The 22089-nt window shown below is 43.2% G+C and overlaps 1 protein-coding gene across 3 annotated transcripts in view; it reads right to left on the bottom strand.

Moving 5' to 3' along the window:
* PDE1C (phosphodiesterase 1C) overlaps positions 1–22089 on the bottom strand; it is a 376890-nt gene that overhangs the window by 298854 nt on the left and 55947 nt on the right. For all 3 annotated transcript variants that reach the window (XM_061586904.1, XM_061586900.1, XM_061586901.1), the window contains exon 3: positions 15169–15340. In XM_061586904.1, the coding sequence (XP_061442888.1) occupies positions 15169–15340 (172 nt within the window). The remainder of the gene's footprint in view (positions 1–15168; positions 15341–22089) is intronic.

The raw sequence follows: 22089 nt of genomic DNA, 5'->3' as shown, positions 1-22089 counted from the left end.
TGTTTTGTGTAAGCCACTTTGGGAACCTTGTCAGGTAAAAAGTAAAGATGCATTAACTAACTACCTACCTAACTAAATACTACATGATGTTTTATCACTAAAACTAAACATGTAAACCTACCTGAACCGGATTGTAAGTTTTTGCTCTGTCTTAACCAGTGATATTTGTACTAGGTGTTTTGACTGGCTAATAATACGTGACAAATTTGTGGCCAAACGTGTCCACTTTAGTATAGACATAATTTGAACATAAATGCTAAACCATGGCTTAGTGATATATGAATGAGCTAGCCTCTTCTCTCTCTCTCTCTCTCTCTCTCTCTCACACACACACACACACACACACACTCACACTCACACTCACACAGACTTGTCTCCTCCCCTGTGGCTAGAAGAATATTTTTAGAAGCTTTTGTTTTCATTTCTTTTTGAAATCTTTTCTTTTCTACTTAACCGTGGTTTCCCATTTCAACCAAATTGGAGATCAAAGTTCAACATAAGCTTCAAACTGTGCTTTAGGAAACTGGCTTGTTCAAATTAACCATAGTTAGTGTTAACCATGATTCTCAGTTTGGATGGAACTGCAAGTTTGTTATGAAATCTACACCTGCTGAAATTCCCTTTTCAACACATCTGTTAAAGATGCAGGAGCCCTGTCCTCTTCTTCACCTGTTGACCCTACCTGGAAAGATTCAGCTCTAAAAAAAAAGTTCCCCCCAGATGAATCAAGGCAATCAGAGGGTATGTTATCTATTACCTCTGCTTTCACACAAGTGATGTTTTCATTTGGCGTTATCAATCCTAAGTTTAGAGGCTGCATATGCTCCTGGTTTATGCAGTTATCTGCTTGCTGACATCATGTACTTTTGCCATACAGCCGCTCTTGCAGAGAGTGGAGGCCATCTTGTGCCCAACCCAGTGTCAAAATCCCTTGTTGGATAACTTGACAAAAACTAAGTGGAAAGGAATAAAAGTCAAGAATCACCAACAAGAACAACAAAAATCATAAGCGGAACTGAAAGATATAAGTATAGTGGTTTGTATACTTATCAGACGTGTTCTTCATGGCATGGTAGAGAAGTGCATGTGTGCCCTAATGTGTGAGATGGGGACTCTATACAGAGGCAGGATTTCCATTACCCTGACTCTCAAAAAAGGAGGGAGATAATTACTAGCCCTTTCATTCTATGGACTGAGCTCTAACTTTGCTATCCGGGGGGGGGCAAGTGTGCAAATATTACTGCAGCTTTGCCAGTAATAATTCAGGGGATGGTTGTCACAGTCCTTGGTTAACTCATATGTTTTAACCTCCCCAGTTTCTGCTTCCCCTGATACCTACCAATTTAAAACGGAAACCAACAGCTAAAGTTTCCTCACTGCAGTTTTAAGGCTGTAAACTCAGTGCAATCCCCATGTTACTTACTACATGTGTGGCTTTCATGGTCTTCCATTACCCGTATAAAGCCATTAGCCCTTTAAGGCAAAAGGCGGGATCTTTTCATTTAGTGTGTACAAACTGTTAGGAGCATCCTGGGGCATTCAGCCAAGGCACACACAAAAATAAGAGCCCATGGTCAAAAGTTCAAGTGCCTGCCATTGCCTCCCATTTCATCCATTCCCCAAAGACCCAGTGACCTACCTGAGGCTGTGTAGGGCAAGGGAAGGCAATGGAGGTGGCAGGGGCTCTTTAGGTCTAGTACAGCATCTTTTTCTACTGGGAATTGTCCCAGAATCTCTAGCAGTTGTACACAGTTGCCACACAGCTGCACTACTTAAACAGAAAGATCATGGGACACAGCCCTTGTTGGACTGTACCACTTAGGAAGCTGGCTTATACCGAGTCAGACCCACTGGTCCATCTAGCTCAGAACTGTCTACACTGACTGTCAGCGGCTCTCCACAGTTTCAGGCAGGAGTCTCTCCCAGCCCTACCTAGAGATGTGGGGGACTGAAAGTAGATGCTCTATCAATAAGCTAAGGCCCCTTCCCCAAATGATGTGCAGAACCACTGTGGGTTATGCACATCGTTTCCATCAGATAGTCCCATCCCCAATGGGAAAAGTCACTCAGTCAGGACCTGGAGAGCATCCACCACCTCTACTGCCTTATTCTTCCCTTCCACAAGTAAGTCACTTGGCCCTTGGAGGCAGGAAAAGGTGAGGTGGCAGTGAGCACTGTGATGTTCCTCTATTAGTGTATATATGGTAAGTGCTGTTTGTATAGGAGATACATGGTAAGTGGAATGAAAGAGAAGGGGGGAGTGAATGGGCAGTAGAATGCTGGATGATTGGCTGAATGTTTAAAATGGCTGACAGTATAAATGGAAGGATGACAGTTAAATCTGGGTGGACGGTGAGCGTGAAGTGGGTTGTTTGGTGGGTTTTTGAGAGGAGATTGGGTGGAGAGTGTGGAGTTCGGATTAATACTAAGACCAGTACCTCAGGAATAGATGTAACCATATGCTTAAGTGCCTTTATGAAGAAATCTTGTTATCTTTGTTATTTAATAAATATATTTGGTTTACCAAAGGCCTGATCCTTGGCTGGGGTTTCACAGACCAGAAGGGAGGGTAAGGTGATGACCAAGGCTGAAGGGAAACTGTAACAAATGGTGGCAGCGGTGAAGGGGAGAATATAACACCACAAGTATTCAGAGCAAACCAGAATTATCTACATTGATACAAAGGGAGTGGGACAGCTTGAGCACTCAGTCACAGAGGTAACCTGATAGAGAGACTCAGGCAGAGTCTCTGGAAATACTGGTTATAGGATGTGACTGGTGGTGCTGCCTAGCAGGGGGATCTGTTGAGATCTGTGCTAGAGCGAGGAGAGAAACCATAAAAAGGGACAGTCCGGACTGGTGGAGTCCCTGGTGGTGCCTAGTGACAGGCAGTAACCACGAGCAGGTAGGAACCTGACAGGGAGAGCCAGGGAAGGGCGTCACAAGCACTCTCCAAGCATTCACACTGATGGATCACAAAGCCTCAACCTCTTTCGAGGCAAGCAGCAGGATCCTTATGTGTCCCCATATACCTAGGGTTGGGAACCTGTGTCATTCCCAGACCTTGTTGGACTCCAGTTCCCACTAGCCCCAGCCAGCATGGCCAATGATCAGAGAGGATGGGAGTTGTAACCCAACAACATCTAGAGGGCCACAGGTTTCCCATCCCTGCTATGAATTATTATCTGAAATATACAGTATAAGATACATCAATATTACAAACACTGGCTGGTATCCAACACTAGCACAAGGATTTCCACTTGTGCAAAAGAACTTCCTCTCCTCTTGTCATGGCCCCGTCGGAGGACTCATCGGATGAGGATGACTCGGGAGTAACAGCAGCAGACCCAGAAGCACCAGACCCAGAAGGAGAAACAGAGGAAACTCCTGAGAACCCAGCTCCTTCTCCCCCTCAGCTGCAGAGCACCCCAGACACAGCTGAAGCCCTTCAGCCAGATGCAGCCAGTGAACAGGATACCCCCCCTCACCTGCAGAACGTAGACAGCAGAAGGTCAGGCAGAAGAGGGGCAGGCCTGTCCACTTAAGGCCAAAATGCTGAGGGCTCACACCTGCTGACAAACCTGCTCCTTAAAAGACAAACCTTGGCCTCAGCTTGTTGCTGACTACAATGTCAGGCGTGGCTTCATGTGTTTCCAGATTCCCTGAACCTTATCTTGGACTGACTCCTTGGCAATTGAACCCGGACCTCTACTGACCTCGCTTCTGGACTTCTGGCTTGGCACGTAAGCTTAGGATGGGCCTTGCCCTTATCACGCTTCATCCTTGTTAGCCTGGCAGATTTACGACCAGGCTGCCAGCTAAGGACTTTCCTGCCCTGGTAAATACCCAGGAATTTCCAGCCCCCACCGGCACTGCTGTCTCGGTGCAGAGCTGACACCTCTCCACACACACACACACCACACCTCTCCATATCTGCTCCAGAAGGTTAGTGAAAACCCAGAACAGCTTTAGTGGAGTGCAGAGGCACATGGGGACGGGAGGAGGAGGAGTTCCATTTCACAGCCAAAAGTCTTTGTACTAGTGGATCTACATCACTGGATGATGCCCATTATGTTGACATCATTTTTATTATCACAGTTTACCCATCAAAGATTTAAAGTTGCAAACTATGCATTAATTTATATGCAGGCAATATTTTATGAAATATTATGCCAGATTCCAAACCTCATTCCAATTTTCTAACAGAGTTAACACAGTTTGTCTTATATAAATGTATTACTGGCTCACTGAACATTCATTGATATTTTCTATAACCTTTCTAATTGATTAGGCATTGCTGGCATTTGAAATAATAATATTAACAGCATTGTTAATGTAATTAATGAAATAGAGAAGCTCTCCAACGGATGTTCTTTAATAAGAATCCAATATTCTAAAGATTTCCTCTTGAGACTCAATTTAAAACAGTGCCCCCACCCACAAAATTATTTGAAACAAGAGAGGAGTTAATTATTATTACAATTTGGTTAGGAGGAAAGAAAATTGTGTGTTTATCCACACAGCAGATTATTAAGTTATTTATGTTTTTGTACTTATAACCCATCCTTCCTCCCAATGGGAGCATGACTCCATTAGTAGAGGTATGACCCCATTAACCTCTTCTGTTGTCCTTGGCATCAGAGCTCCAGAAAACAATTACTAACATTTGAACTGAATGCATAAATTGGCCCAGACATGTTCAAAATCAGAGTCAAGTTTCAATCTCATTGCTTATATCTTCTTAACGTCTCTGCAATTCCCACCATAAAGTGCTGGTCTTGTTTTAGCAGGGAGGAAGCAACAATATTAAGACAGTTGATATAGTTCAGATAGTCACTCTAAAAATGTTTGATTTACTTTGCAATTTTAGTGAAGTTTCCTGTGGTAATTTTCTTTTGCTTCTCTTTCTGTGGATATGTGAAGTACAGCAACACTTTGCATAAGTTACACTAAAAAAATCAAAAAACAGTTGTGAAGTAATGGCACTGACTATTCTGCAGAATAATCTCCAGTGGACATGAGGAGTGTCTCAGTCTGCAGAAGATAAAACAGTGGGCAGTGAAATATATTTTAGTAAATTTTTAGGTGTGCTCTATGTTTTTAATTGACCATGCCCACCTTTCCTTAAATGGAGTGGTTTAAGCATAGCAGGCTGAAAACATGCATCTTGGGCAAGCTAAGTTTTTTTCCCCAACAGCTAGATTCATTGCTTAAGTAGCAACATATTTTAATCAGTCTCATTTTCATCAAATTGCAGTTTCAGATTCAGCTGTTAATGCACCCAAAATAGAAATAGAATATAACCTCGAATTTGAAACACAAAAGGCTGTCTTCACCATCATATGATACTGACCAAGAAAAAGGCTTTGAAGTTAATAAATATAAATTTGACACAGATTTCTAGGATGAATAATGAGAGAAATATAGTTTTCTAAGTTAGATTATCTGTAGAAACAGTAGTAACACAGAAAAGAAGCAAAGTAAGAAGAACACCAACAAACAAAGAAAACATGTAATTCTCCATCTTTGGAGATGCAGTCCTGATTGCAGGTGTTGCCACCACTCACCATATGCTCAGAGGCACGTTACCAAATTCTTCTAAACTACACAGGAAGTGGATTGGACTGTAAAAGACCAACCCAAATTGTGTATGCATTTGTTACAAATTTGTTGGACAGTACAATATCTCAGAGAGGAGGTCAGGTCTCCTGCTTCCCTGGTGCATTCACTATAGCTGCCCAATTTCCCTTCTTTTTAAATGTTTGATAAAAATATGTTTGGGCTATAAGTGCATTCTTAAACTGCTTTTTAATCTGGGAGATAAGAAATGGGAACTGTGCAAGTTTGCTGACAATGGATTGATCATTTGCATGCTTATGTTCAGTGGGATTTACCCCTGTGCAATCATGCTTAGGATAGGTGAAATGACCATGGGAAGGAGGAGAAGGGGGAGGGAGAAAGGGCTGGAGTGGACAGGGAAGGAGAGGAAGAAGGAAGGAGGAGGAGGAGGGGAGAGGGGAGGAGAGAGGGGGAGGGGAGGGGAAAGGCAGGTCTGATCATTTGCATGCTTATTGAGTTCAATGGGATTTACTCCTGTGCAATCATGTTTAGTGTGGGTGAAACTGATCATGGGGAGGAGGAGGAAGGGAAGAGGGGGAGGGGGAGGAGGAGGAAGGGAGGGGAGGGGAAGAAGAGAAGGGGGAGAATGGGGAGGTGGTTGGAAGGGAATGGAGTTAGGGGGCAGAAGGGGGAAGGACGGGGGACAGGAAGGAATAGAAGGGAGAATGAAGGGAGGGTAGGTTTGATCATTTGTATGCTTATTGAGTTCAATGGAATTTACCCCTGTGCAACCATGCTTAGCATAGGTGAAAGTGACATGGGGAGGAAGGAGGAAGATGAGGGAAGGGGGAGGGAAGAGGAGGAAGGCTATGGATAGGGAGGAAGACAGAAGGGAAGGGAGGGAAGGTGATTTGGTGGGTGGCACTGGGCAAAGAGAAAGCCTCTTTCCTTTCCAAAAGGAAAACATTATTAACAGTATCATTATTTCTTGGAGTTTCCCCCACCTTTTTGTTCTATAGCAGACACATATAGTCACCCACCCAAATTTAAACCAAAGCTGTCCCTGATCACATTGACACCAGACATTTATTTCACTTCAGACAGTCATGGCTTCCCCCAAAGAATCCTAGGAAGTGTAGTTTGTGAAGGGTGCTGAGAGCTGTTAGGAGACGCCCCATTCCCCTCACAGAGCTACAGTCACCAGAATCCTCTGGGAAGAGGGGCTGACTGTTAAACCACTCTGGCCACTAGAGCTATTTGGGGGAATAGGAGTCTCCTCTCAGCACCCCTCACAAACTACACTACCCAGGATTCTTTGAGGGAAGCCATGACTGTCTGAAGTGAAATAAAGGTCTGGTGTGGCCTTCTGATTAACCAAACCAAACAGCTGTCAGTCTGGCTTTTAGAACACTGACATTTGGTTCTTACTGAGCATGCCTGTGCTTATCATTGACTTCAATGTTAAATTTCTTAAATTAATTAAAAATCAGCCAGGGATTTTTTTTAACTTTTAAACTGCAGAAGATGGGGCAAGGTCAGTAATGGATCAGAGGTACTCTGTGAGCATGGCTGATTTTTAATTAATTTCAACAAATTAAGAGACCACTGGCAGAAAAAAAGTACAAGGGTCTGGATTTCCCCCCCTCTTATTTTACACTTTGAACTCTTGATTCTCCCTGAGTGTTTTGTGCATCACCAAGAAAACTTAGAGGGTTGTTAAGCAAATGTTTCTGAGTTGAAGAAACTTAGGTTTTGTAAGTTTTTGTTTTGAAATGAGCTTATGGGATGCAGCAGAGTGGCATGGGGGGTATTTTCAATTTAACATTGTGAAATGTGCAAATTCCATGCTGGCTATTTTATACAGCCACTCCTGTGGCTGTATAATAATGTCTGGAGGCAGGGGCACCCAATCCAGATGACTTACTCTCTGCACCATTGTGGTAGTTTATCACGGGAGAGAGCTGCTAGCTTGGCCTTTGCAGTGCTTTCATCACTACTGTGGTGGATGGCAAGAGGACTGCATTGCAGCTACCAGCTCTGGGTGACTCAAGGGGCCACTTGGTCCTCTAAACATCTGACCTTGGCCTGGCTCCTTGGGCTGACCACCTCATTGCTTAGGGACAAGCTGAGCTGTTCCCAGACAGACAGTAGCTGTTTACCACATGACTAGCCTGACAGTCTCCCAGTTGGCACCTGCTTATCTTCATAAGAACATAAGAAAAAGCTCTGCTGGATCAGGCCAACGTCCCATCTAGCCCAGCATGCTGTTCTCACAATGGCCAACCAGATGCTTATGGGAAGCCAACAAGTACAACGTGAATGCAACAGCACTCTTCCCATTTATGATTCCCAGCAACTGGTATTGAGATATACAGCCTCTGCCAGTGGAGGCAGAACACAGCCATTGATAGCTAGTAAACATAGATAGCCTTATCCTCCATGTATTTATATAATCCTGGTGTGATTATTACATTCAAACTGGCAGTCCTGACAGTCATGTGAATCTAGATCATGCAGGTAAAATTCAGTGGAGGGATTCAAACACCCCTTATACATTGAAGGAGGAGAGCAGAGTTGCGCCCACCAGACATATTCCAGTGATGATGCATGTGTTGGCTGTCGGTTTGGCAAGTGTAAGAAGGTCCTGTTGAGTAACATATGCGCAATACGGGCAATGTCATGGAGGCAATGTGTGGGGCAATTCTGGAGCAATCAGTATCACTGCTTTGTATGTAGGAGTTCTGAACATATATGTTGGTATACACTTAATGCTGCTTTTCACATCTGTCAAACACATGGCTGACACGCACAGGGCTAACCCAAGTGACCCTGTGACTGCCTCATGCATTCTTTTAATGTGTGAGGTGGTTTATGTGGAACCCCCTGTTGTGGTTCAACTTTTTAAAGACCACTTGAAGCATTCAAAATATACCTGTTTTAGCAGCAGCAAAGGTGTTGCTCCACATGCACTTTAGTTCATGCCATTGCAGCTATGACTGCCAGGGCTGAACATCAAGAGACTGGGGTGGGGGTGGAAATACTGCCATATGCAAGGGGTCAAAAAAAGGCAGTAAGTATAAAAATATAACAAGCAGACTCTCCATTCAAAAGATTTTACACAAAACCTACCATGATGCAGAAATATTTAGAAACTCTTTTTGTTCCTATTGCCTTATCAGTTTCTCTCCGAAGAACAGTTTAGCTTTATCTGAAGTTAATCTGCCATTCTCTTCGCCCTCCCCATCACTCTGAAGTTGCTGTGAGAGAGAAATCTTTTATTCTTACTCCAGAAAACAAAGTCACTAAGGTATAAATTTCAGCACATCTTTTTTTACAAAATTAATTCCTGGAGCTGCATTCTGAAGAGCCAAAATGTCAATTTCTTTGACTAAATGTAACAAAAGAATCCCAAAGGGCCATCAAGTTTCTGAGTAATTTAATTCTACATGCATGCATAAGGCATTTAAATTTTTGCAGAATTCCACATAGCCCAGAACCACATTTCTAGGTCTCTTAACTCATATACCAGTATGGGTGCAATAATCAGACATCTGTGAACTATTGCCTGGACTCGAAGGGAAGTCACACTGAAGTATAATTGCTGAATTCTTATTGTCACTATTCTGAAGCTGAGCAGTGACTAAGGCATGGGATGAGTGGTGACAGGGTCATTCGCTGACGGGCTCAACCAGGTTCCTGCTCTGAGCCCAATACTGATGATCATGCAGGTGCAATCTGTGGAAGCGATCCTGCCGCGATTTGTGGAAGGATTTGCTCCACTAGTCAGAGCAAATTGCTCACTTGGAGCTCTCCATGGTGCTGGATCTACCTTCCTTCCTCCCTCCCAACCTAGGAACCAAAATAGGACCCTTATGGGCCAGTGCATGGTTTAAGAACCCATTAAACATAACACTGGGCCATGTGGAGCCCTTCACACCTAAATGCTTTTCACATGCCCTGTGTCTACTTTAAAAATGATTCATGGTGCATTACAAACCAAATGTTAGTCTATTCCAATTATTTTATTTATTAGAAGCACTTTGTCCTATTTTCAGTCCAGGGACTCTCAAGGCACCCACAGTAAATCATATAAAATAAAATAAAAATGTCAAGTAATTTTTAAAATTACAAATTAAAAACAGTGATCCCTTGAGACCCCGAATACAGAGCTTTATATAGTGATGAGCACCACAGGGGTGAGCTCCATGACTCTGAGGTCAGGCAATACTTATAACACTAATGGCCACCGGTTCCATTTCATTTCCTATCTTATTTTCAGCAGCTCATGTGCACAAGTAAAAATTTGAGAAGCAACACGTCTTTCGGGGACTGAAAGCAAACCACTCCTGCATTAGAAAGAGTTTGTGCGCTCTGGCAAATGTGTTGAACTCTTCCTGCCTAATAGCGGGAATGATGACTAATACAAGAATGTGCCACTAAATGCTTCATTAGCAGGATAAAATCTCATCATCATCACATATACCATTATCAGCCCATGCATAACCCCTCTCGTAAGCTTCCAGCAACCTGGAAAAATAAAACTGCCAAACATCCAAAGTGTAAACACCCTCTCAACAGGCTCCCCAATCTCTCCCCAAGGTAAACATTTACAAGGTCTCCCCAGTAAACATTTAAAACACTATTATACCACTTGAACAGTCCTGGAGAATCCTGGGAACTGCCATTTGTGAAGGGTGCTGACCTCACCGAGCCGCAATTCCCAGCACCCTTCACAAACTACAGTTCCCAGGACTCTCCATGACTGTTAAAGTGGTGTGATAGTGCTTTCAATGTATGGGGGGGTGACATTAAGCAATGGGGGAACAATTAGTTTTGGGTCACTTGCAGCTGGGACCAGACCAAGAGTAACAAGTCTGAGCCCAGAGTAGAGCTGAGAGTTTGCACAAAGTTCAGAGTAGCAAAGTAGGCATGTGCCATTATTATCCAGAGTGCCCATTTTTATGCCAAATGTAGGAGCCAGACAGTTTTCCTAGGAACCAGGCTGCAGAGGAAGATGGTGATCTGAATGTATCAGTGAGAGGAGCGATCCTGTTCCCATCAGTCTGGTGCAGTCTCCTCTTCAAGTTAAGGAAGCAGAGACTATGGGGGGAAGAGGGGGCAGTGGCCAAGGGCTTACATACGGCAGCGCACATGGGAGAAGTAGGCAACAGTGTTTCTTGCTCCCTTCAGCAGCCTGGGCCTCAACAGCCAGGCCCAGGTTTTAAGGCACCAGAGGCAGCTAGGCTTTGAGGTGAAATTTCTGCATCCTTAACGATGATGATCGATCATTTTTAAATAGCACAATTTATTTATTCATTTCATTCATTCATTGCTTCCCATGAAACATCCCAAAGCAATTTAATAATGAAAACATACATAGATATAGATCGATATAGATATAAAATTTCAAATCTGATACAGATACAAACTGGAATAAAAAAAATCTCCACTTAACAGGTTTGCTGACAAAGAAGGTCTTCAACAGGCACTGAAAAGGCAGTAAAGAGGGCACCTGTTTGGTATGTAACTGGAGGGAGTTCCAGAGGGTAAGTGCCATCATGCTCAAGGCCCAATTCCTACATCACAAGGAACAGATCTCCCGTGGAGATGGTATCTGCAGGGGGCCCTCTCCTTCAAAATGCAGGGATCCGCTGGGTATATAAGCAGTGAGGCAGTCTTGCAGGTATCGACCCCAAGCTGCATAGGGCTTTGTACACCAACACCTTGAACTGAGCCATCAGTCTCCTGGCACTTTACAATGTAACATAAACCATCTAAACTGTGACAGTGGGATACACAACAGAAGAAGGGAAAGGGAGAACCAAGAATAAGAAGCCAACATGTGAACTGTGTAGTTACTGAAGCCTGCAGAGCTACTGCCAAGCAGCAATGCTGAGCTAGATGGACTTGGTGTAAGGCAGCTTCCTATATGCCTATGACTAACTTGTCCCATGGAGGTCAATGGAACGTAGGTGTAACTAATTTAGTATGGATCCAACACAATATCCTGCAGTGCAACAACCTGCACATAGCGCTGGGAGAGTAGATGTATGTGTAAAGGTAGCTCCCTGCTGGGATCCATACTTCTGCCACCCCTGGAGAACAGGAAGGGTTCAGCAAACCACAGCTAGCTTCAGGTCTCGTCCAGGAAGTCCATCTGCCACACAATGCTACCACAATCAGGGCAAATACTCAGAGCTGGGTGAAATGGCAGACTCCAAAAATCATCAGTAGTCATGACTCTACATGAGGGTCAATATAAATATGATGGAGCCACTGAAGGTTAGGGTCAAAAGGCCCTTTTGGTGCACTGGAAAGAATCTACTGAACTGCATGGCGCCAAGCAGCAGGGGGTACCTCATCAGTTGCAAACACCTTGCCCCAGGAGTCAGGACCATGTAGGCCAAGTGTAGCTAATGTGGTGCTCCCCAGATGTTGTTGGACTCTAATTCCCATCATCCCCTGATCATTAGGCATGTTGACTGGGGCTGATGGGAGGTCTAGAGGGCACCATTTTATCTACCCCTGATATAGCCATTCAGACAGAGATAATGTTGCTCTTTTTTGCTTTTCACCAGTAATGTACCATATGAAACAAACTTTGATACCAGGAGAGAGATGCACACCTACTCAAATGACAAATATCAAAATATAGATTTTAATCCACTTAAGGAAGTAACCTGTTTTGTTTGTTAGGCCTCCTGTAAAGTACTACACACATGATTATTTATCTGTGTAATCTATATCTAGAATACAGTTTCACACATCCCATAGTCCTGGGCATTGAAAACAGGTTCTGCTGAACCCTGGCTCAGACTGAGCCCTGGAAATGCAGAGGATATTACACAGTTTCTAAGTGGATGGTTAAAGCCACAGATGAATTTCCTTAATAGCCAACATTTTGCTCTGATCTTGCTACTGATCTTACACATCACAAAATGAGACACAGAGTCCCTTGAGTTGGGTCCATCAACTTATTTTTTATTTATTGGCCACATTTATATGCCACCAGACGACAAAGTTCTATGGAGAGCCGCATCAGTTTGCCAGCCATAGCCAAGAATTTAGCCCAGTGCCTATCGTTAAATGCAAAACATGTATCAAGACTGTTCAAGATATACTGTACCAGAAAGTACAAAGGTGTGATTTCATGTGAAAACAGGAGCAGAATTTGACTTACCTTTCACAGGCATTATCAAAACAACAATTTAAAGCTGTTTTGATTTCCAAAAAAAAAAAAAATGACTGTTTCAAAACAGTGTGGGGTGAAGTGGTTAGTGTGCTGGGCTTGGTCTAGGGAGACCCAGATTGAAATCTTCACTGGTTAACCTCAGGTCAGTAACCTACATCATATGGATGTTTTGGCAATAAAAGGGGGAATATTATGTACAGTATGTTCAGGGGCGGCCCCAGACATGCTGGGGCCCTTGGGCACAAGCCTGACCCAGGCCCCAGAGCTCCCCTTCCATGATTCGTGGCAGGATCACTACTGCAGATTGCACGGTAAGAGCTTCGGAGCCCCCACCATTCCCTTGCTTCAACCTACCTTTCTTGGCTATTGTGAGGTTGCTCGTGCAGCGCTGCCCTTAACCAAGATGGTAGCCGAGGTTTCCCTAAGGGGCTGAAGCCTCTGCCGCCATCTTGGTTAATGGCAGGGATGTGCATGCATAGCACGCATGTGTGCCATCAGCCAAGATGGTGGCAGAGGCTTCAGCCCCTTAGGGAAACTCGGCCGCCATCTTGGTTAAGGGCAGCACTGCACGTGCAACCGCACAACAGCCAAGAAAGGTAGGTTGAAGCAAGGGAATGGCGGGGGCTCTGGAGCTCTCGCCGTGCAATCTGTGGAAGCGATCCTGCCGCGATTTGTGGAAGGGGAGCGGAGGAGCCCCTCAGGGGCCCCTGTAGTCCCAGGGGCCCTTGGCCAGGGCCCCACCTGGCCAACTTTTGGAGCCGGCCCTGAGTATATTGCCCTGACCTCTCTGAGGGAAGCTTGGGACATAAATGTAATAAATGTTAAAAATAAAAGTGATATTTAAAATAAAAATAGTTCCATTAGTGTAGTTATTAAGCTTTGAGTTGAAATTAAAAATGAAAGTGAAATTTAAAAGAAAAAAGTACATTGGTGAAACTTTAAAGCTTTCAAGCGGAAATTGTACCCCAACCCAGTAGTGCAGGAAGTACTTCAGAAACAGAAAATTGACTCATTCTTGCATATATCACCCTGTGCCAGGAGATAATTTGGATGTATTATCCATTATTACTTTGTGCCCTCTAGTGGAACTTTAATGCTTCATTCTTCTGCAAATGCAAATCTGAAATAGTCAGAAACATACTGCTGCTCACAGGCCAGAATAAAAATTTGCTGGAGAATCAGCATTTCCAGGGCACCTTCCCGCTCCTTCTGTACCACAAAACCGCACCGGGTTGAGCTGGCCCAAGACATTTTGCTGTCTGAAGCAAAGACAAGCTTGCACCCCTCCTACCATTCCATGTCCAAAGGTTGACTAGACTGGCACCTGAATCATTCTTCAGCACTGGCTATGGGCCAGTGTCCTCCATCATATCTTAGGACAGCACATTAGCCTAGGGGGCACAGGGCAGGCTGCACAGGCAGCACACACAGCACCTGTCCCCCAACACGCCACTGTCATTGCCCAGCACCTGCCACTTGAGATACCTGCTGCCAGAACAAGATGGTGCCCTCCCTCCCAATTCCAAACACAGAAACTGACTACATTGGCAGTTACTTCAACACTGGCAAGAGGATAACATCCTGGTTAATATTATGTCTGCTCTGCATTGGGCCATTGTTAGCCCACCAGAACCCTTTTACATCGAAGATGATGTTCAACACTGTCGCTCAATGTAATAACAAGTAACATTGTCATTTTTAAAATACTCTTTTCACTCAAACTCTCCATAAAATTGTAAAGATCGACAGAGTAACAACCTACTTCTGGTTTTCACAGTACAGTAAAGTGAGCTGTATGCTTCCTTTAAATAAAAGAAGAAAACCAAAGCATATACCAAAGCAAAATCCATGCAGCAAAGTAATATGTCTAAGAGCCGGGGGGGGAAAGGTTATTGAAAGACAATGTAATACCCATCATTACAAAATGGATACGATTTCTAACCTTAGATTTTCTTTATTGCTTCAGTAGTTCAACAGCCTTTCTCACTGCTTTCTAAATTGTATTATTGAATTGTCCTTTTCTGTGCCTTCAAGAATGCAATCCATTTCGGCACAGTATGCCAGATCTCTCTACAACAATCACCCAGTAAATGTATTCTTGAACTTTCAGGCACACAATCACATGCTTCTAAAATAACAAGATTTATCACAATATGAAAGCAGCAGGCCACATCCTTCAAACGCCACATTTGGCACAAAGATGTGCTTGGTTTGCTCGTCTTTCTAGCATTTGTATCTTTCTAGGTTACAACATAAAAAAATGCACGTCAACAGTCATATTTTCACTACCCTTTTTGTCATTTTTTAAAACAAGGGCACTGGAGAGTATTAGTTATCCCATTTGAACTTCCAAGCTTCAGTATGCCAACCTTTAAGAAAAATCAAGCTTAAGCAATGCACATCTGTATCTGTCAAACCTGAATGAGGTTTTCACAAGTGCTTCAGGGCTCTCCACTGGGGGCAGCTCATCCGCTAAGATTTCTTCAGGCGGCCTTGGGTCAAAGATGATGGTTGGTTTCTGTTTTTCCTTAAGATTCCCTGTAAGCCCACCAATAATAGTGTTCCACAGGCAATTCTGAGATTTTGACCCTAGATGGAAAAGAAGACAAATGAATGTGAAAACACATTTCTTCAGAGAACTGAAAAAAGGCAGTAGACATTGCTTCTGCCTCTGCATTTGCCCACGCAGAATCTCATGGCATGCTTATCGTTAGTCTCAGTATTAAACTTGGAGAAAGGGAATGGGATCTAATATTCAAGCTGCAAATCTGCAAACGCTATCATTGCTGACATTGTGATAGTGTCAACAGAAATTGCCTACTATCCATTGCTACAGTTTTTATTAAAGAATCAAATGCAGCATTAACCTATGAATATGGAGTCCTTCTAATATATCTACTGATCGCTGGGAAAGAATCCCTTTTAATAATTAAAATTCACAAGCACTTTGGCTTTGGGTGATTTCATGCAATGATTTTTCCCTACTTATAGTGGAGATGCAGGGTTATGGCTATACATAATAAATAAAACCGTGGCTTAGAAGGCCATCATATATAAAAATAGTTTATGAAGAACATGTGACAATCTTCTTGTAGAAATATACCTAGCAAATGCTTGCGGCATGAAAACTGCAGGTTAGAAATTCCCCAAGATTTGGAAAATGTGAAATTTTAGCTTATTTTTCTTTTAAGAAAAACACAAATTTCACTTTGCTGTTCCAGAGGTACTGCCTTCTGCTGCAATTACCATTCATACTTTTTTGCTTCAGTTAACGTTCAGCATCTTTTGCTCAATGTTCCTCTCATAATGGGAGTGAATGGGAAAGACTTTGCTAGGAGCTGAGAGTTGTCATTGGCTTCCACATATGAAAATGCTCGGCTTTGATATAGTTTTAACTCTTCCACTTAGATCTTAATTGGAATAACTTAACTGTTAGACATGTCATGCTGCAAACTTGTGAAGAGGGGAGTGGTGAGAGAGAGGAAAAAATAAACTTAGGATGAAGGCAGATGAAATATTTAAATAGAAGAGGTGGCAGTGTACCTAGACTATTGCCAGCTTTGCCATTTAAGGTATGAGCTCTATTCATGCACTTATTCATGCACAGGGTAAAGTGAACAAACATAAGCTGTGGGTTCCCTAGTCGTTTCAAAAGCAGTCAGAATGGCTTTTCTGGCTGCATTTTGAAGTGACTCTGCCCTCCGCTAGCCACACCTCCCTTCCCCATTGCTGACTTCAAATCTTTCAGGACTGCCCATAACAAAGTGTTGGACCAGTCACTGTCTCTGCCTGAACGTGCAGCAAAGCATTTCCATTGGCCACACCTGGAAAACAAACAGGTTGATCTGCCAGTCAGGTGCAAAATCTGCCTGAAGCTGATTTTTGTTCTCAAAAAAACACTCAAGCTGATCTGTCCAGGGTTTTAGAGTAAAAAAGGGCAGAGTTTGACTAGTGTTATGTGCCCCCATTTTCAGAAAAGAGAGTTGGAGACACACTGGAACTGGCACAACAGTAAGTCTACCTATAGACTCTTGTGCAAAGTACATCTACCTATAGACTCTTGTGCAGAACAGATCATGAATGCATGGAAGTCAAGGGTAGGGTCTGCTGCCCCAATTGCATCCCCCTCCCCCACACACATAGACACTGTACAGTCAGTCTAAATGGTAGCCCCCTTAACATAGTATTGCATGAAAGTAGTATGCCCCCCATTAACGTGGTGAGGGGGTTTGAGAGTGTTGAAGAAGCTAAGAGCAATGCCGTCAGGAGTCTAGACCAAGAGGCTAGACTCCTAGCAGGGGCACCCAAGGCGGAATGGTCAAAGCTGAAACACCAGACTAAGATGCATCCAAACTCAGAGGAAGGCAATGGTAAACCAGATGAAATAAAAGGAACATGGAAGCAATACACTGGAGAACTCTATAAAGGAGATGTCAGGGTGACAGATTCATTCACGAAGGAACCATATGATGAAGAACCAGAAATTTTAGAAAGTGAGGTAAAAGCTGCTCTTAAATTACTTGGAAGAAACAAATCACCAGCAATAGATTACATACCAATAGAGTTGCTACAAGCTACTGAGACTGAATCTGTCCAAATTTTGACAAAAATCTGTCAAGAAATATGGAAAACTAAAAAATGGCCCACACACTGGAAGAGTTCCATATACATCCCAATTCCAAAGAAAGGGGATCCCAGAGAATGCAGTAATTATTGAACTATTGCTTTAATATCCCATGCAAGTAAAGTCATGCTCAAGATTCTACAACAAAGGCTCTGACCATATATGGAGTGAGAAATGCCAAATGTCCAAGCTGGATTTAGAAAGGGAAGAGGTACCAGAGATCATATCGCAAACATATGTTGGATAATGGAATGGACCAAAGAATTTCAGAAGAAAATCACCCTGTGCTTTATAGATTACAGCCTTTGATTGTGTAGATCATGAAAAACTATGGAATGCTTTAAAAGAAATGGGGGAGCCACAGCATCTGATTGTCCTGATGCGCAACCTACACTCTGGACAAAAGGCTACTGTTAGGACAGAATATGGAGAAACGGGTATATTTTATCACCCTATTTGTTTAATCTATATGCAGAACATGTCATACGGAAAGCAGGATTGGACCACGATGAAGGGGATGTAAAAATTGGAGGGAGAAATATCAATAATTTAAGATATGCAGACGATACCATACTCTTAGCAGAAACCAGTAATGATTTGAAATGAATGCTGATGAAAGTTAAAGAGGAAAGCACAAAAGCAGGGCTACAGCTGAACGTCAAGAAGACTAAAGTAATGACAACAGAAGATTTATGTAACTTTAAAGTTGACAACGAGGACACTGAACTTGTCAAGGATTATCAATACCTTGGCACAGTCATTAACCAAAATGGAGACAAGAAATCAGAAGAAGGCTAGGACTGGGGAGGGCAGCTATGAGAGAACTAGAAAAGGTCCTCAAATGCAAAGATATATCACTGAACACTAAAGTCAAGATCATTCAGACCATGGTATTCCCGATCTCTATGTATGAATGTGAAATTTGCTAGTGAAAAAAGTGGATAAGAGAAAAATCAACTCATTTGAAATGTGGTGTTGGAGGAGAGCTTTGCTCATACCATGGACTGCGAAAAAGACCAATAATTGGGTGTTAGAACAAATTTAACCAGAACTATCACTAGCAGCTAAAATGATGAAACTGAGGTTATCATACTTTGGACACATAGTGAGAAGACATGATTCACTAGAAAAGATAATAATGCTAGGAAAAACAGAATTGAGTAGAAAAAGAGGAAGGCCAAGCAATAAAGCAAGGAAGGCCACTCTCTAATTCCATAAAGGAAGCCACAGACCTGAACTTACAAGATCTGAACAGGGTGGTTTATAACAGATGCTATTGGAGGTCATAGGGTCGCCATAAGTTGTAATCGACTTGAAGGCACATAACAGCAACAATGATTTATTGTAATTTATATGATTTATATGTAACAATAATAATCGCAAAGTGATGCAGAAATATGGCGAACTGAATATAAGATTGGAAAAATGAAAATATGAGAGAAACTGAAATTGACAGATTCATCCATTCCTGCTGGATCCTGATAGGTGATTGAGAATATCCTTGTTTTTGCAGTCCTAGGCAGCCAACAAAACAAGGAGGTTTATCAACCTCCTTGCACTATTCTTGACTCTTATGTTGGGGTTGGCTTGGGGACTGGTCACCTGCTATGCCCACATTTGATAATGATCGTTCCTTTCTATCCTTTACCAATGTCTTAGCCTCATGGTCAACTAAACATTATGCTAAATGTGAGGCTGTTACTGAAAACAGCAACTCTTCCCACTTGGTAATTGTTTGCAACATTTACTTGGTGTGCTCTGACATGGCATTCTTCATTACTCTGCTTTTGCTTTGCATCATTGGCTGCTATTAGTAGGAGGAAGGGGAAAATGGAATGTCATGACTATGGGACAAGAGTAATTTCTAACAGGCGGGTTCCATACTCAGCTCTGCTTTTCTGTAATATCTGAATCAGGAGTCGATGTATAAATCCTGAGCTGGTGTCTGGATGCTGTGGTGGGCTGGATGAGAGCCAATAAACTGAGATTGAATCCTGGCACGACTGAGGCCCCGTGGGTGGTCCTAGGACTTGGAAATAGGCTATTTTCCTGTTCTGGGTGACTCACTGATTCATCTTTGTCACTGCAGGCTCAAGACTTTGGCTGGTATGTTCAGCTGTGACTGTTCCTGGCAGTGATAATCTGGCCACAGTGGCCCATGCGCTGGTAACGACAAGAGCTGATTACTGCAGTGCATTCTATTGGGGGCTGCCCCTGAGTTGGTTTGCAATTAGTGCCAAATACTGCTGGAGGTGGCTCTCTAGAGCTAACAGGTGTCAACATATTACGTGGGAAAATAACGTACGACGTCCTTTTGATGAGGATGGCATTGTGCGGATGCTGCTCAAAGCATGCAGGCAAGAGCAGCACCAAATCCACAGTAAATTGCCATAAGGAAGTGCGTGTTGTAAACATCACTTTGTGTGTCTGCCAGAAGGGGTGTAGTTGTCCGGGGTCCTGGGGGTCTTAGATCCCTTACTTTTTTTGGGAGCAGGGTCCCAGCAGTCGACTTGGAGGCACATAACAACAACAGTGTGGCCCCAACCCACCCCGACACCTGGCTCCAACCCCTGACCTCTGTGCATCGAGAAAAGGTTTGAAGAGGAAACCAGCTGTACTCATAGAGGCATTCAATTTGATCGGTAGACCAGATTGCACAAGGCGCCCAATTGCATGCAGGACCCTCAATAAGATCAGCCACCACCATCTCTGCAGACCTTATTTTCTCAATGCATGGAGATTTGGGGGGGGGGGTTGGAGCTGGTGCAACATTGGAGACCGGCCCCACCACCCTTTATTTGCTTGGACACCCTTCACATGCAATAATGTGGCAAGAGGGCTTATTTGGCATCATGACAGTGCTGTGCATTACTCTGGATCAAACGATGGCTGTTGCTCTCAGTCTCGCTCCTCCTCCATGCATCAGGTGGGATGTCCAACTTTTTTTTAAATGCCACATTATTGGTTTTTTTCCTTTGTTTATACGTTCATGCAGCATCCTGGTTTTTTAATGGAAACATGATTGATCCACTTATTGATTCATTAAACATTTACAGCTCATTTTTCTTTATAAAAATTTGGAGAACTTGCAAAAGGGTAACTGCTCTGCAGCCAGGGAAAGGGGTGATGATGATGTGAATGGTACAGAATCAACACCGTCTGTGGCCAGCTTCCCCCCCCCCATTTTGTGTTTTACTGAAATGGGTTTTTCCAGAACTTACCCTGAGGAAGGAAAAGTGCTTGCCAGGGTGACAATGGAGAAGAGGGAGAGAGACAGACGGACAGAGAGAAAACCCTGCTTTTTGCCTCTCAACAGTGCTACCTCTCCTGTTAAGAAAGAGGGGGTGGGAAGGAGGAGTGCATTTGGCCAGTTGGGATTGGTGGTGGCAGCAATGCCTTTGGGAGTGGCAGGAGGGCAGTGTAGGCTGGGGCAGATGTGTGGTTTTTTTTACTTGAGGAATGTTTCATTTTCCCCCCGACTGAAACTTGGAAATACTCCAAATGAAAGCAAGGGAATACTTGGGGGCTCTACCCAACTCAACAGAGGCTGCTTCCACACCGAGAATTTACTCATCCTTCATTCGCTCACTGTTTACAGGGCATCTGCACAAAGTCATGAAGAAATCATCCCCCTCTCATATGTTATCTGTTTGGCTTACTTCCGCCCCCCCCCCCCGAGTTCAGAAAGTCCATCTTTTTTCATTCAATGAAATGCCCAGGTGTCGATGGCTTATTGAGCTGCCATTCTGGCTAATTAAATTGCTCTAACCAGATTGTGCTCTAGCCATTTCCTTCGCTTTGGTCTGCCTCTTCTCTCTAGAAATTAACTCTATCACTTTAACCCCTCCCTTTCCAAATAACATTGCCTTATATCTGTTTCTCTTCTCTATGGCCTCCCTAAATTGCAGTGTGTGAGGGGCGGAATCATGATTGGGAATGCAGAGGGTTGGGAGTATTTAACCTGTTCCCCCTCACACGTCAATGTCTGAGTGAAAATTGCCACCCTCCTCCATTCAATGCTGGGGAAAAGGAGAGCTGCCCACTTAGCTGAGAAATATTAGAAGTCTGGAAGCAGAGTTGCTCTTCCACTAACAACTTCAAGCCCAATATTTCAAAGGTGAAAAACAGAGATACTCTTGTGTATACTACCTCTATGAATCACTGCCCAAGAGCCAGAGTAGATGTGATACAGAAGAACCACACAAACAAGATCTCTTGCAAAATCAGATAGGAGCCACAGCATGGGAGGGGGCCCTCTTCATGCTATTTTTCCAAATAAAATCATTTCCCAGCTGCTGTTTATACCATCGTGTAGAGCAGGTACCCATACAGTACCTGAGGCATATATCATACCTGAAAGTGTCAATTTCAGTCCTCTCTGTTTGTCATTTTTCAAATCAAATTCAATTCTCCAAATTTCTGCAGCAATTTGTGGCTTTTATTTTTAAAAACCTCATGAAAATTCCTCAGCATTTTAGTGTGAATTTCTCCTAACAAACACTTTTTTTTTTGCAGTTCTGACTAATGTACATATTTTTGCAAACAATTCATCCTAATACAATGCATTTTTCTATATTTTCACTAATATATTCATTTTTATGCACATTTCCCCCTAATATATGCATTTTTGTAAACACAGTTTAGTTGAAGAACTGAATGGAAAAAATTTGGATGAGTGCATATTTCAAAGGATGGCTGTGTTTCAGTTCCCAAA

The sequence above is a fragment of the Rhineura floridana genome, chromosome 10 (assembly GCF_030035675.1).
Source record: "Rhineura floridana isolate rRhiFlo1 chromosome 10, rRhiFlo1.hap2, whole genome shotgun sequence".
NCBI lineage: Eukaryota > Metazoa > Chordata > Lepidosauria > Squamata > Rhineuridae > Rhineura > Rhineura floridana.
This window is presented reverse-complemented; position numbering and strand designations above follow the sequence as displayed.